Source organism: Lichenostomus cassidix, chromosome 2 (genome assembly GCF_008360975.1).
Source record: "Lichenostomus cassidix isolate B80296 chromosome 2, HeHo_3.0, whole genome shotgun sequence".
Lineage (NCBI taxonomy): Eukaryota > Metazoa > Chordata > Aves > Passeriformes > Meliphagidae > Lichenostomus > Lichenostomus cassidix.
The window spans coordinates 14,710,962-14,724,913 of NC_139482.1; the positions used below are offsets into that span (position 1 = coordinate 14,710,962).

Here is a 13,952-nt window from a genome sequence, read left to right on the forward strand (position 1 = left end):
AAGAAAACTGGCAAAAGACTCCAATGACCTGTTTGGATATCTTGGTCACAAATGGCTCAACTCCACCATCTCCAAGTCTACCTGGACTCACTGTGAGGGGAAAATGTGCACTACCATTTTACTTTACCTCTACTAGATAGTTTTAGGGAGTTCTGTGTACAGTCATAATCTCTGTTCTCTGCATAAAAAGTAAACATGGCATAGTTTAAAGACAGATTAAAGCTGCTTGTATTTTTCCACTACCTTATCCCATATAAACTCCCAAACACAAAGAATTTAGCAAAGAAATGTCAAGTGCAAAGCTACAGTCCTGCTGAATAAAGCTCAGAGAAATCTGAAATCCTCCTTTCTAGTGGAAAATTTTGCAAAAAATGTCATTTAGCAATGCATGGGAGAAGTAGAATTAGCGCTTACATTGAGATGGGGAAGAAAATTTACCAGTTCTAACAAGTTTAAATATCTGCTGCAAAAAGAGGAGCTGATATTGTTACTTTTCATCAATCAAAATGTTTCTTGCATTGCACCATTAGTGCATTTGAATTTGAAATTGAAGTTAAGAGCTTCTACAAACTGTGGGGTATCTAACATCCATATCTGATGTCTCCATGGTCTGTTTTAAGGCTTTAGGGCATTGACACCTTCTAGCAGGTTTACAGGAGCACAACAGGCATGTTAAAATGGTAGAGCAATTTATAGCAACTTGCTTTTAAAAATATAATTGGCAAAGAAAAAAAAAATCAGAGCATATAAAAAAGGATGCTGATTCAAAATACTAATTTTATTGGAAGCAATGTAAAAACATTTAAAAGTCAGGTATCAGACTGAAGCACACATCTGTTATAAAATACAAAAATTAAGAAGCTGTCTGAAGAAGTATATTGATCAGGCAGTTTCTTCCTAACCCTTGCTACTTCTGCAGGTAGAAGGATTCAATCTCCTGTAAAATACACAGATAGAGGTGATTATTTAAATGTATATCCAATTAAGTCTGTGTGAGAAAGATTCACTATATGGAGGTGCTTATTCCAATAAAATATTCCTATCTCTAAACTCAAAGTCGTTTTAAAATAGTAATGCTCCAGACATGTTCTGTCTTCTGGTATCCCCAGGGCTGAAACAAAAGTTTATATAATTCAGAATAAATTTCTAGATCTATTTGACAGAGAAATAGAGATCTATAATCCAAAGAAAATGGAAGGTGGTCTTAAATTCCTAGTTCCTGAAAGGGAAATTGAGAAGCAGAAATTTTTTTGTCAAGGACACTATTCTTGTGTTTCTGGTGATTAACATACAGCACCTGGAATATCCTTGAAGCGAGGCAACTCCCCTTCCAATCCCCCTGTCCCTTGTGCTCCCCCCCTGCTAACAGGCTGGAATAAACCCACTCACATTTCAGCCTGACAACGCTGCAAATTTTCTCAAACAAATGGCTCGAGCAACTGCAAGCAAAGATATTGCTGCAGGACAGGAGGGTGAAACAGTGCCAATAACTTCTACCTGCAGTGTCCTGGCAATGTTTAAAAGTAAGAGAATAAAAAGTTCAAGGAAGTTTTCCTGAGAACTCTTCAAGTCTCAAAATGCAGCACAGTTATCCAAAGCAACAGTACTCACATGTATTTATAGAACTTGTTAAACACAAGAGAAAATTACCACTGAAAAGTTTTGTTATTACAAAAGTGTTCTTATAGCTGTTTGTAGTACTGTGGCTAAGGTTAACCTAATAAAACCGAAAAAGAGAAACACATCACACAAACCAACCGGCGACAGGACTTTCCATTCATAGCAGAATGAACTCATCTTCTAAGCAAAACCACGAGAATAAAAACACAAAATGCCTTAAGGAAGGCTGAAGGACTGGCATGCACAGGCTGGAATAAACCCACTCGCATTTCAAGCTGACAATGCTGTGAATATTCTCAAACAACTGGCTCGAGCAACTGCGTGCAAGCTCCCCGAGTGATGTGCTACTTACTTCAGGATCCTGTAAAAAATCCACTTGTCTGCCTTTACACAAAGAGGACAGAAAGAAGATACAGATGCAGCAAAAGGGGTCAAAGTCTTCTCAAAATAGTTACTGATAACGCCTGAAGCTCTCTTTGGCCAAGTACTTCATAATTCTTGTTTTAGAGAAGTTCCTTGCATCAGCTAAGATTCTTTTCCCAAGAACCTAACACTCACCCGCTTAGAAAACAGAAAAGTGACTTCACAAAAGTTACCAAATATCAACATGCATGGCTGGCAAGTACATGTGCAGTCAAGATGATTCAGATAAGTCAGATAAATTTAGAACAGCGCTTTCCTAAAAGCATGCGTTCACCAAATGCAGTAAATATGCAGGAGCTATATCCAAGTGCTGATTCCAAACATCAGAGCAAAAAATTTATTAGTGAAAATCTCCTTTTAAGAGTTCGCTGCCATCTGAAGTCCTCAACAGTGTTATTCCTTGATCTGCCTTTAGTATTTCCATCCATCACTGGATTTATCCACATAAAAAGCTATAGGCTCTCCAACCTCAGAGGACTAAGCCAAATGCAGTGTGGCAACCTCACATAGGACCAGCCTTTTATGGTTGGAACAGTAGAGCTTTGATACAGCTAATCTACCATAAATAGCTCTTGAAACTCAGAAGGATCAAATCAGCTGTTGCAACAGTCCCAGCCTGTAGCTGCTTCAAATCCAATTATACTGTCAACTCTGTCTTGCAGCTCTCCTTTTTTTCCCCTCATCCAAAACATTTTTAGTCCTCCTCCTGCCAGAAATTGGAAGCTGCTAAGGCAAACACAGCAGAATCAAACCCATTAAATAAAAATTTTAAACAAATGCACAAGTATTCTTACAATTACCTTAACGAAGACAAGCTTTATTCTCTTACAAAGCAGCTTAAGTATTTGATACCCATAAAAAAGAAGTTATCAGCCCTGACTTATTATGCAAACACATAATTTGAAATAAGCAAACAGTTCCAAGAGCAGCAAGCACAGCTTTGCAAGGTGGGTGAAATTAAACAGATAAACTTCATGGAGCACTATCCATGTTCCAAATTAAGGCATAAGGCACCGAATTGTTTACGTATTTTTTCTGTAACCTAAATACACTTAAGAAGTACTACAACACCCTATTATAAATCCTTGAATTACAATATTTCCTTTCAGATAGCTAGAACCATTTTCCCACAAAGAAGTTGAGAACTATAATTTAAGAATTCTTACAGAATTAAAAGTTTCTAAAATATATGTTTACTAACTATATAAGTTAGTATAACTGAAAATTACTACTAGGACTACAAAAGAATAGTAATTACTGAGAAACCAGTGCAGTGACATTGTTCTGGAAAAAAAAAATCAGGTTTGGATCCAATGAAACACAGGTGAGCAGCATTATCTTCATGGTTCACTTCACAGTGCAAAGAAACAGTGCACAACGCAAGTGCGTAAGTACATACAAATAAAAGGTATTTTTCCAACCATATATTATTAACGTCCCACCAGTCTTTCCAAAACATTACATCCCAAAACATCAATTACTCCAAGTGCAGTACAGGAACTCTGGTACTTCAAAGGGGAAGAAGTGTCTTGTGGGTACAGTCTGTATCTGTCTCCCACAAGCACGTAAATTCTGAACATTGCCAGGGCATGCTCCTAAAATACTGGGCAGTATCTACACTACATCTAGACATCAATCCTTCTTGTTCAAGCAAGGCTAGAAGAGGATTGCCAATTCCTGGTATGCAAACTGCTTTAAGGGCCTCTAGAAGCTACTGTAATGGAAGGATCAAAATAAAAAAATCAACATCTTTCACTTAATGGAAAATTGTCAGCCACACACCAGCTTATTGGTCTTTGCGCTTGGGTTACATTTTATCATCTAATTTAAAGGGCCTGGGTTTTAACAGATTTGCAAAGCATGTAACATACCTTGAACACAAAAAGAGTCACTAATTGCCTGCAAAGACAATAACAAAACAACTTCAATTAAGTGTGGGTGGGTGAAATGAACTGGTTTGCTACCTCCTTTAAATTATTCTTGGAGAACCCAGCTGGGCCAACTGCTGAAAGTCTCAGTAAAGTCAAAGAGCTATAAGAAGGCACAGAGAGTTTTCTCTTTAGAGCCTAGCAAATGCCCTACTGAATCAATTCAGATACATGGGGGACAGTGAGCTTTTCATTAGCATGGAGTAAACTCAGCATGTGACAAGTAGATTAAACAGACCAGCAAGATCTGCCTGAGTAAGTTTATCACTTTGAATAGAGCTTGTAGAACATGTCGCATTATGCTTCTGCATTGTGGTGAAAAAAAAGTAGCTGAACCAACTGCTGACAAAAGTTCAACAGAGCTCTTAAAAATGCAGCAGGCATGCTTGCAGCTGGTATAGAGAAAGAGCAGCCGAGAGCACTCTGCCACAGCACAACCACTGGTGCTTTATGCCCTATCCATAACCATTAAAATCCAAGGTCTTTTATTACTGTGGAATTTGAAGGATGCAAGTTATGACATGGAAACACACCCCCTCTCTAGAAGCAAGACAGGGATTGCTTGTTTCTTTTATAGAAACCACTCTACATTCATTCTCCATATCACACAAGAAGCTATGTTGAAGATTTCACATTTGTACCTAATTACAGAAATAAAAATGCTGCATGTGCTTTTTCATAGAACATAGGCTTCCTTGACTATAAGCACATAAAGCAGAGCTGCCTACCACAGAAATACAGCAGATCCTTCCCCTTCCTCCCCAATACAAAACTTCTGTAAACACAGAGTAGAGGAAGCCACAGACAATACATTAGTTAACCACCATCCCTTTACAATGAGCCTAAGAGCCAGAATGTATCTTCCAGACACAATCAGCTCTATCATCAAAGAGAGTAAGACATCATGTACTTCTCAAGCCACAGGTTCTGTCCCAATGAAGACAGAAGTACAAATTAACAGACACACTTCTGATACCAAGGTCTTGCTTTTTAGGAGAGGATACGTGTTTCAATGGGCAACAGTCAAGAAATAACACCAGTGAGTGAAGTGCACACAGCGTGCAAAGTCTGGATTAAAGCATTCTCTTACTTAACAATTCAGCTTCCCAGTTTACAGATATGTTCTTTGGGGCTAGGGAGGGGAGGGGAAGGAGAGACTTCCCAGAAAAAATCCCAGACAAATTTAATAAAAAGTGACTTACCAGCATCCATTGTTAGAATCATGACCCCACTTCTGTGTCCCAGGAAGCAGGAAGCCTTACCCATCCAGTGTATGCGAATGACTCAGAAGGACAGCATGGCTTTGTTTCAGCTTATATCTTCTGGCTCATTCACCCCTCCTCCCCTTTGTGGGATAAAAGTGTTGCCTGTGCCTGGCCATCCCCATTGGCTCAGCTAGGGGAACCTACTCATTTAGCACATTCAAGTTTCTGTGAGAGCCTAAAGTGACTCACAGAGGAGTTTTTATTTATCTTAAAAAAAAAAACCCACCAAGCACCAACAACATTTAAAAAAAAAAACAAACCCAACACAAACACTTTTTGTCTTTCTGAAAAAAGAAATCATTCATTCTTTCACTATCAGACACATATTACAGTGATGTTATTGCTACAGGGACAAACAATTCCCTGCACTCTGAATCGAGGACAAGGTGGCAAATCAGGGAGCATAGTCACAGAGTCTGCAGTAATCCTCAGTTTAGCTGCATTGTCTGTCCATGGGAAGAAAGCCACATGTTTTGTGTCAAAGCCTATCCCATCCAATCCAGCTTGATCCCAAAACTGAGCATCCCCTGGTTTTCCAGGTAGGATTTCCTCTTCCATTTTTTTTTTTAAATAGACAGAACAGTAAAAGATTGCTGTCTTAATGAAGACACACACCCACACTCTACAGGTTTAGCTCTGAAGTGAGAAAAAAAGAAGCAATTTTTTTCTTAACCTCCAGGATTCTCTAGGTGTAATAATTGGTATAATCTAGGCTCTGCCCAAAGAATTTTGAAAGCTGTTACAATCTAATTGTGAGCCTCCTCTCCAGTGAGATAACAGTGTTTAAAAAAAAAAAAATATCCAGTCAAGAGATATCACAACCCATTGTTAACTTTGATCAAACCACAGGACAGCCTAAAAATTGCATTTGGGTGAGCAGCTGGAGAGGAACTGAATTTGTTCCTTTCTACATTGCAAAATCCTTAACAATTTGCAGTCAGACCCTGAAAGGGAGCTGCTCTATCTTGGCACCATGAGCTGCCAACAGACTTGCTCTCTGTACTTAGGAATTCAGCAAGCACACAGAATGAAACACCGGTGCTCCTCGGCCCTGATAAGAACTACCTTTGCTAAATAAAGCATGGACATATTAGGCTACTGTCTCACCACATTACTCACCACTAGATAACCTAAGATTCATAACTCTGCGATACAACCACAAGTGTATTTTGGAAGTGTTGCTTGTGGTTGTTGAAATAAACAGAGTACTCCCTCTCCCCCCTCCTTCTGTTTTTAGAAAAGGTATCAGTTGCAAGTCACAAACACCAAGGTTTGTAGAAGCCACTAATGAAGTCAGAATCCACAATTCAAAGAAATTAGCAAAAGCAGCACAACTGAATCATTGCTTCTCAGATTTCCTGACCCTCTCTCCTTTTGCAGTGTGGCTTTACAGCAACACACTTGAGTCACTATGTTTGGGGGGAAACATATTCCTGAGGTGGAAAATTTCTGATTTTTTCAGTAGGGCACTGCAATAAAAGCTTTGGGAAGAGGCATGAATAATTCAGATCCAAGAAACAAAACTGAAATCTTTCAGTCAATGGAAATTAGGGAGAAATTACTCAGGTGGACAGGTTGCTCCTCAAAAGCCATACTATAGAAAGAAGTATAGTGTCAGAACTGAATGGATTTGTGGTTTCATCCAAAGTTTACAATTTTCCAATGGTCAGGACACTGTTTTGATCGTAATAAATAGCTAAGGACATTTGGCAACAGCCCAGGCCATGTGCAGAGATACATGTTAAACTTCTGGAGTTATCAGGTAATGCTTCTTTCTTACCAATAATTACTAATCTGAAGAAAAAATACAGCAGTAAGGAAGATGCTTTTTACTCTCTCTATTCCGCCCTTTTTCACCTGATGTCTTCACTAAAAATTTCCAATGCTCTAACCAAAATTCATGAAAACGAAAATCAAAGTTTTGAGGATGCCTTCAAGTAATGCAATCCCAAAGGCTGGGAGGAACTCTATGGAGAAAATAGTCCTTACTAACAAGGCAGAAGGGGAAGAGCTTTTAGCTTTTAGTAGATTTTTAAGTACAACTGAAGATCTCGACTCTCTACACAAGACACCAGGCTAATTCAACATGAACACTCCCATCCTCAGGTGAACTGAGTGTGAGTAACACTGACAGAGAATACCAGGCTCAACAGGTACTATGCCAAGCAAACATATTTCAAGAAAAGCATTATTATATGCTGAGTAAGAACAAACCACTTTCAACAGGATGACATTTCCTATAAGCTTGGCTTTCGCAAGAAGTACCACCACCCTGGAACAGTAAAATGCAGAAGTTCAAGCAAATGGTTCTCCAAACAGCAAAAAAAGAAACCCAACTGCAAGGTCAGCACTGGATTGTGAGATACAGTATGCACTATTTTTTAAAATGGTGCAAGCATTAATAATTCAGCTTACAACACATTCCAAAATGCAGCCGAATTGAAGCCATAGCAGAGAGGAACAATCTTACTGATTTCTGAGAAAATAAATAGGAAATACATCTATTTGCCTTTATCCTCAGAAGGGAGAGGATTAGGTTTTCAGCTAGGTTAGCAAGAACACTGACCTAAAGGGAACTGCTGCACAGACACGGGATTTACAAAAACTGGGCCTCCCCAGTGTTCCAACTCTATTCTAGATTTGCAGAAATTAAATGCTTCATTGTCTTTCAAGCTACACTAGCCAGCAAAAGTTGGCTGAAATTTATGTAATTAAAAATATCAGTATAAAGTATCAGAAGGAACACTATGTTTCTTCCCATATAAGCAAGGCTGCTAAAGTGTCCAGCAAGACAGCACATGAATTTGCACATGAGGCTTTGGCTTTGTTGACTTTGTGGAAGCTATGCAATACAGGTAGCACATGATAAATGGTATGGTGCTAGCAAAGCTAACACACTGTAAATCAAAACCACAAAATGCCTGTCTATAAACCTGTCCATTCTACTGTAATGATATGAAAAGAGAGTGTGACTAATCTGATTGTGCTCTGCACATTTCCCAGCCTCTGCAGTCAACTGGCTAGTCTTACTCAGATACAACTCCAGCAATAAAGTAGAAAGCTGGGTCATGATCCCCAGAAATCACTTTTTTTCCCCACCATTTTTCAGTCTAATAATCTGAAATCCATGTAATTGCTTAATGAATATATACTATAAGGCAGTAACATGTACAGTAAATAGTGCACAGTATTGCAAGATGCTGTGGGAAAACTTGAACCCATTCATCTGAAGACTATATCCAAATAGCACGTGGCTTAGTTGTCAATGTCCAGCTATATCACATCAAGTGTGTAAATTGCATCCTGTTAAACTCTAGTTCTGTAAATTCTCTACTAAAATAACCTGGTTTTAGTTGTTGATTTTTTAAAATACAGCAGAATACTCATTTGCATGGTCTAATAGCATCAATCTTCTGAAGGTTACAACAATTTTATGATGGTATATACTAAAAACAAGCTCAGCAAGAAATTCTCTGAAGGCTTGACTTACTTGAGTCTTTGTTGAAAGAAGTTAAGTCCATATTACCCTTAAAAAAGCTAAATTCCCATGACTGTTCACATAATTTTCAGTACCTGCATTAGTGTTGTAAGAACACACTACTGCTGTTCACCTTCATTAAATTATTCACTGTATAGAAAGTATGCAGCTAATAACTGTGATGTGATGTGCTGGCTCTAAGATTTTTGGAGGAGACTTTATTCATATGCTTTAATTCTGAATTGTCAAGATTCAGTTCATGTTTTCCATGATCATACTCCAAGCTCAAATCTTCAGGAATCAAGGTTGGGTTTTGCTTTTCTGCAAGTCCTTCCAACTTTTCAAGCTTTCTAGCATGTGTAAGAGTAAGCACTGTTCCCAGTCCCTTATTTCTTTGTAAGTAAGATGTTAAAACCAGCAGAAGATTTCATTCAAACTTCCACTCTTTACACTGTATTCTCCCAGACTTCAGAAGCTATGACAAGTTGCAAGGAAAACAGCTCTCACATAATTCTGGAGCAACAACTGAAGTGGTGCCTTCCATACCTCTGAGAGAAAACATAGCTATGTGTGGCAAGAGAACTAATAGGATGACAGCTCTTGCCTGGCAGTATGACCAGAATTAGACATCAATTCTCTTTTAGGAAGGTTGAAATATAGATCATCTATGTACTGATTTTGCTGATGCAAACCAGTGAGACATTACTGATCACATCCAAGAAATCACATCTCTCCAGTAACAAAAATTAACAATTCTCCAAGAGCAAGATTAATCCCAGGCATTACAAAAACTTTGCCTTTGTGGGACCAACAGAACTTGCAATGCATGTAACATACACAAAAAGGTCCCTTTTGTTGTTGGTTTGTGTTCACATTGGGAAATGCTTTTCCATAGCCAAGAACTGAAAAAAAACCTGAAACAAATCTAAACTGCAAATATTTAATTGAAAGTCTGCAACATGAAGTGAGCAACATGAAAAAGGTACAGACCTGTAATTAATTAGAATATTACATTTGAAGGAATCAAATGTACATAGTCTAGAATGGTTGAAGGTATTTTGTTATACAATATTTGGAAGAAGGAATAATAGGAAGGCTGGAACAGGAGGTTCATCTTGGCTGCCTGTTGCCTCTCAGTGAATACTGAGATGAAGTTTCAGGAGCTCCTATTGTCACTTTATATTGAATAACATTTCTTTCCAAGGCAGTATTAGCATTTCCTAGGTATTTAAATACCAATCAGCTTTTCTGAAGGTCCTAAGGTCTACTCTTGAATCTTAACTACCATATCACTGCACTTTATTAAGCGACATATATACTAGGAGGCACACATGGCTTCTTTAAATGTTTGATACAAACAACTCCAGGAAGAAAAAAAAAAAGAAGAAAACTAACAGCTCATAGTTCTTGGTTCACATCTGCATCTATTTTTCAGCAAAGGCTTACCTTAAATCCCAGCCATCCAGGCCTGACCCTCTAGGTACAGCTGCATCACCTTGTCCAAGTGGCTCCCAATCCGAAGGCAGTGCTCCTCCTACAAGAAACAAACACAACCAAGTATGGGTGAGAACCACAAATGCATCCCAGGGTATGACAACCATTTCAGAACTAGCAGGAAGATGCACAAAGGAGATAAACTGATTGACTGCAAGGGATGAAGCAGCTTAGAGCATATTGCTACCCTGCCCATTCATATAGACAAGATCATCACCACAGGCAGCAGCACTCTTCAAAGCCCAGCTATGGATGCACTGCAGCCACACTCACAGAGAAAGAAAGGTCTTGCAGGTTTCCTAGGAACCCCAAGGAACTTGACCTTCCACAGTTGCTAGTCTGACCCTCTAATAGGAGACACTCTTGAACTACCAACTTCTCTAGAAACTCTCAACTTTCCCTTAGCCACCCCACAGGAAGTCTGTGTTAGTCTTCCAACAAGGTCAAGCAGCACCTGAGATAATAACAAAACCACCAGAATCTGCCAAAATACTTTACCCTCAAAATCTTTAATTTTAAACATCAGTGGGTGCAACTGAAAAAGCCAGTTCTCTTTCTAGAACCACAGCAATCAGGAGACAGACCCAAGACTTGTAGTGCAGAACATTTGACCTATCAAGCAGTTCTGCAAACGCCACCTGCCACACGGCCTGAATTCTGATCCCCACACCTTGAACAACTGGTTTGATTTTCTTTGGCAAATACAAACCACCTCTAGCTGTGCCTGTAGCATTAATTGCAGGGTGATTCAGCCCACATGGATACTCATGTTGATGAAGTATCCAAGTTAGATGGTTTCAAACTAGCTGCATTATCCCAGCACCGCGTTGTCCTTAAAGACACCAATTCCTTGAACTTACAGAAACTTAAAATAACCAACTACTCCAGGCTTCTTACTCTGTTCTGTACCATATGCAGTTGTTTCTTTCACCTGAGCAGTGAAGAGTTCTCCATTGCAGACCTGAACTACCTGAAGCAGTCATTGCACAGATTATTGTCTCCCTCCTCTTACAGCTGGTAAGTGAAATAACATTTTTACTCTTGCCCAGCTCAGGCTCGACTCACCTGCATATGTTTAGATGCCAAATATATTGCTTTCACTTTCATAACTGCTTTATTCAACTTGGGTTTTTTTAATCTATGAGGAGGTACAAAATGAAGTCATGGTATCCTGTGTGACTAGAGCAACAACTTTCAAGTGCAGTCAGGTCACTGCTCTGCTTCCTGCAGCTGCTGAACATGTCAGACTCTAATAACAGCATCTAGAGAAGAGGTCAAAACAAAAATAATTCATTGAAAAGACAGATATGATAGAAATTTTTTCTGACTGGGGAAAACTAATTTTGGAAGACAAGCAGACCCCCAAACACAGACTACCTTAGAATGCATGAGAACAGGTAGGGCAGCAAATCAGTCTTGTTCCTAATGTTATGTAGCTGTTCACAACAATTGAACTAGGCCAGCTTTTAAGATCTACCCACATTTATCTCTGTGTTCAGGGAGGAAACTAGCTTAAAGTTCCAAGAACATGATAAACCACATGCTGTTGTTTTAGCATTTCCAACTTCAATTCCCCTCAAATGAGCATTCCTGTACATTAGAAGGGTAAATGGGTGGCACTCACTTCAGTCTGGTAGGAAAGGAGAGGAAAAATGATAGTCAGCAATGGACAGCTGAAGAAAGAGAAACTAGTTATTCCACTATCACATAGTTCTTGGTTCTAAATTCCTTCTTGCTACTTAACTGTAGGGCTGCTTGTTTACTTCTGCTGTTCCTACTTTATTCCTCTTTACATATCAGTATTTTTAATAAAAACAGAAAAGAAAGGATTGGAAATCCAGCTATAGTTTTGGTCAACTACTTCACAGATTTCCTGGAAGTAACTGTGAAGTGGGAAGAGGGAACATTTACAATGCATAGAACACATTAAGCCTGGTGCACACTACCACTGTCCCACTAATACATTTTATTAACTCATTTTTTGGGGCAAATTCCTCTTTTTTTTTTTGGCAAATCCTACATTTGTGTATTGGAACAAGAGAGAGAAGACTGGGGTGCTGCAGTTTTGAAGGCCTGCAGCTTTGAAGTCTGCCAAAGCCTTCCTTTTTAAAGGAACCTTAAATAACTGGTGTAAGTTGAAATATCTTGACAGAGTGGTTTGGGTTCTTTTTAATATATTTACATGTATTTGCCTATGTGACTATATTCTTCAAATCTTTGATAGTGCCAGGAGTCTTATAAGAAATTTTGGCAAGAACACATGACAAGACAAACATAAGGGATATAGAGCACCTACCAGGAAACATTTGAGATTGAAATCAAAATGCGAGGGCTGGCAATTGAAATCTAATCTTTTCAAGACTGACCTTGAGTGCAACTTTTTGTGCTCTCTCTACACTTCATCTGAGAAATGCCTGGCAAGCCACTTGAACTGTTTGTCTGATAAGCCCTGTATTTTGAGAGTTTAGAACAAAAGCAGGAAAACACACTCCAAATACTAATTTTTGCCCTCTTGATGGACTCTTCTTTATTACACAGACAGATTCTGGAATGAGTCAGTACATCATGAAAGACAGACATGAAAATATCATTTGGATACTTGATATTATGAACTAAAAAGAGGGGCTAGTGGGTAATCATCTCTGCTTAGCCATAAAGATCCATAATTTTTGATCCAGGAGAATAATCAAACTTACATTTCTTCCAGACAAATATTCTTCTAGGTGCAGATACCATCAAGATTTGGACTGATTTAACACTTGACAGTTGACCCAAGAAAGACTGTCACTATGTGCACAGATATAGAGCTGCTCTGCAAGAATCTGCAGTGCTCCATCAGGCTGTTCACCAGGCTGGCTACAGGACACCTACACCACCTTCTTCACTTCAAGATAAGCCTCCTAGTTCCTGAGGTCTTACACGTAGAACAGATTTTGAAGAGTTTCACTGAAACAAATTAGGGTTGCGTCCCTTCAATCAGAAAAGGATAGGAAAAGGAAAGAAATTTTTGAGATGTTTTCTTTGTTGCCTAAAGACTTAGATCACATCAGTTTTGCAAAGCCATCACCTCCTCAGGCTCTTGCCCAGCCAAATGAAGCCTAACACCACAGAGATGTTTTGATGAAGCCCCATTCTGCAAAGCCTTGCTACATTTTCATTTTTTACATTAAAAAAAAAGATGCAGCCTGGCAAAAGCTGGGAAAGAGGTGGAGGAGTACAATATCTTCCCTGTGAAGCCAGGAATTCTCACAGAGAGTTCAATTAAACCAGAGTCTAGCAGCTCCTTCACACTATCTCAGCTGAGGTGTTACCCCTCCTAATGCTCCAGAGGCATGTAACAAAACATACTGGGCAGCAGCCAAGTGCAAAGAGATTTTCAGACTGCTGGTTTTCCTTTGACTATGTCGCCTCCCACTTCCACTTCACAAAAAAAATAGGCCACAAAGATGTTAATCAGTGCAAATCTAGGTCTCATGAACACTCAGAATATCACTTAAGAAATGCAAAATTCCACTCCACGCCTGCACTTACCCTCTCTGTTGGAGCAGCCCTGTAAACTCTTAACACCCCATGTTCTTCCATTTTTCTGAGGCATTTCAGAAGAACTCTACACAAGAATAACAGGATAGAGGCACTCTTGTTTGTAGCCAGAAAACACTCAAGAGCTCAAATCCACCCTACTGGGCTTTTTTTCACCATCTTACTTAAACTGTCATTTGCAATGTCATCTGCCCCAGTCAGCAG

The 13,952-nt window shown here is 39.1% G+C and overlaps 1 protein-coding gene and 1 long non-coding RNA gene across 20 annotated transcripts in view; both read right to left on the reverse strand.

The window, feature by feature from the left end:
• The window catches only part of SVIL (supervillin), a 135,006-nt gene that overhangs the window by 96,303 nt on the left and 24,751 nt on the right, over positions 1 to 13,952 (reverse strand). For 11 of the 19 annotated variants that reach the window (XM_085050418.1, XM_085050414.1, XM_085050426.1 and 8 more), the window contains exon 1: positions 5,174 to 5,309. In XM_085050418.1, the coding sequence (XP_084906544.1) occupies positions 5,174 to 5,237 (64 nt within the window). In that variant the 5' untranslated portion in view covers positions 5,238 to 5,309. Of the gene's footprint in view, positions 1 to 1,972; positions 2,515 to 5,173; positions 5,310 to 10,160; positions 10,249 to 13,952 lie in introns of those variants that run through there. The other 8 variants (XM_085050425.1, XM_085050424.1, XM_085050423.1 and 5 more) reach the window with 4 other exon arrangements.
• LOC146440838 (uncharacterized) lies at positions 758 to 1,966 on the reverse strand. The gene is made up of 2 exons (XR_014849691.1): positions 1,390 to 1,966; positions 758 to 937 (listed from the first exon to the last, which is right to left on the reverse strand). It is a non-coding gene; the product is annotated as an uncharacterized LOC146440838 (long non-coding RNA).